Here is a 1,691-nt window from a genome sequence, read left to right on the forward strand (position 1 = left end):
GCACAGGGTCTTTTTATATCTTGAATATAGTAAGCAAAGAGCTAAGAAGAGTCAAGACAATTCTTGAAGAATAATACCTTTTCCCATTAAAAGGAACCTGGGCTCCTTGGAGAAATACCTGATTCCAGGTCTGGGGCAGAAAATGTGTATTTGTGTGTGTGTGTGTGTGTGTGTGTGTGTGCGCGTGCGCGTGCGCCACAAAGTAATGAAGCTATCTAAAACTATTAAGGTGAGTCAAAAGGACTCAGGAGCCCACTGGAAGACGCTCCTATTGGCCTAAGATGAGACAATTTATGCATCAATAAGGATAAGCACTGGAATGAATAAGCACACATCAATTATGTTTAAACCCCTAATTTCATAGAGCCTCAACTACCCCAGCTGAGGTGTCTGTAATTCTTTGACTTCTCTTCTTGGTCTCAAGGACGTACCTGCAGCTCCAGCCATCACATCCATGTTCCAGAGAACAGGAAAGAAAAACGATGGAGCCTGGCTCAGCATTTCTGGAAGTTCCTGAAAGACTTTTACTTACTTCTCATTGGCCTTCTCACCTGCTAGGGACACTAGGAAATGTAGCTTTACTCCCCAAATCTGAGCACATTGCTGCCCCTGTAATACAGACTCTGTTAGTAGGGAAGAGGAGAAATGACAGTGGATAGGAAGCCAGCTGTTGACCACACTTTTGCATCTTTAGTGATTTCCCATTTCTCATTCCTAATATTATTTGGGCCTTCTTTTCTCCATTGATCAAAAAAAAATTTTTTTTTTTAATCCTCATCCAAGGATATTTTTTCCTATGATTTTTAGAGAGAGTGGAAGGGAGAGGGAGAGACAGAGAAAAACACAGATGTGAGAGAAACACATGGATTGGCTGCCTCCCCCATGCCCCAACCAGGGCCAGGAGTCTGCAAGGGAGGTAGCTGCTCCTGACCGGAATTGAACCTGGGACCCTTCAGTCCGCAGGCCCACGTTCTATCCACTGAGCTAAACCCACTAGGGCCATTGATCAAATATTTAAAAAAATAATTTTGGCTTCCTTGATTCTTTGTCTAGTACTTCTACTATGTTTATTATTTTTCCCTTCTAATTTTTTTTAAAAAAATTTTTTTGCTTTTTATGAAATCATGAATGAAGCATAGAAATTTCTTAAAACATAAGACAAAAATAAGGAATTTTTAAAGCTTTTCCGGTGTCAGCGCCGCCTGGTGGGATCTCTTGTGCACGCCCACAGCCATGCTGTCCAGGGGGTCCTCTGCAGTCTTTGGACGCGCCAGAAGACAGCCCGGGCGTTGGCGAACTGCAGACAGAAGGTGCAAGGGCCTCATCAAGGTCAACGGCCCGGCCCCTGGAGAGCCCGGCCCACGCTGCAATACAGGCTACTGGAACCTGTTCTGATTCTGAGTAAGGAGCGATTTGCTGGCGTGGACGTCAGAGTGCGTGTGAAGGGTAGTGGTCAAGTGGCGCAGACTTATGCAATCCGTCAGTCCTTCTCCAAAGCCCTGGTGGCCTATTACCATAACTGTGAGAGTGGGTCCTTCCCACCACAGGTGGATGCGGCTTCCAAGAAGGAGATCAAATACATCCTCATCCAGTTTGGCCAGCCCCTGCTGATAGCTGATCCCGGTCGCTGTGAATCCATAAAGTCTGGAGGTCCTGATATCCGTGCTCTCTACCGGAAATCCTACCAATAA

General features: G+C 45.6%; 1 protein-coding gene across 1 annotated transcript; it reads left to right on the top strand.

Moving 5' to 3' along the window:
* Positions 1–205: 205 nt before the first annotated feature.
* LOC132223732 (small ribosomal subunit protein uS9-like) lies at positions 206–1,691 on the top strand. Its single transcript, XM_059678759.1, has 2 exons — positions 206–229; positions 1,197–1,691. The coding sequence occupies exons 1-2, from the start codon at positions 206–208 to the stop codon at positions 1,689–1,691; spliced, it is 519 nt and encodes a 172-aa protein (XP_059534742.1).

Source organism: Myotis daubentonii, chromosome X (assembly GCF_963259705.1).
Source record: "Myotis daubentonii chromosome X, mMyoDau2.1, whole genome shotgun sequence".
In the NCBI taxonomy this organism is placed as follows: Eukaryota; Metazoa; Chordata; class Mammalia; order Chiroptera; family Vespertilionidae; genus Myotis; species Myotis daubentonii.

Coding starts and splice junctions, on each gene's coding strand:
- LOC132223732 (XM_059678759.1), top strand. CDS start 206: ATGAAGCTATCTAAAACTATTAAG. Junction 230..1,196: donor AGCTATCTAAAACTATTAAG/GTGAGTCAAAAG, acceptor TTCCGGTGTCAG/CGCCGCCTGGTGGGATCTCT.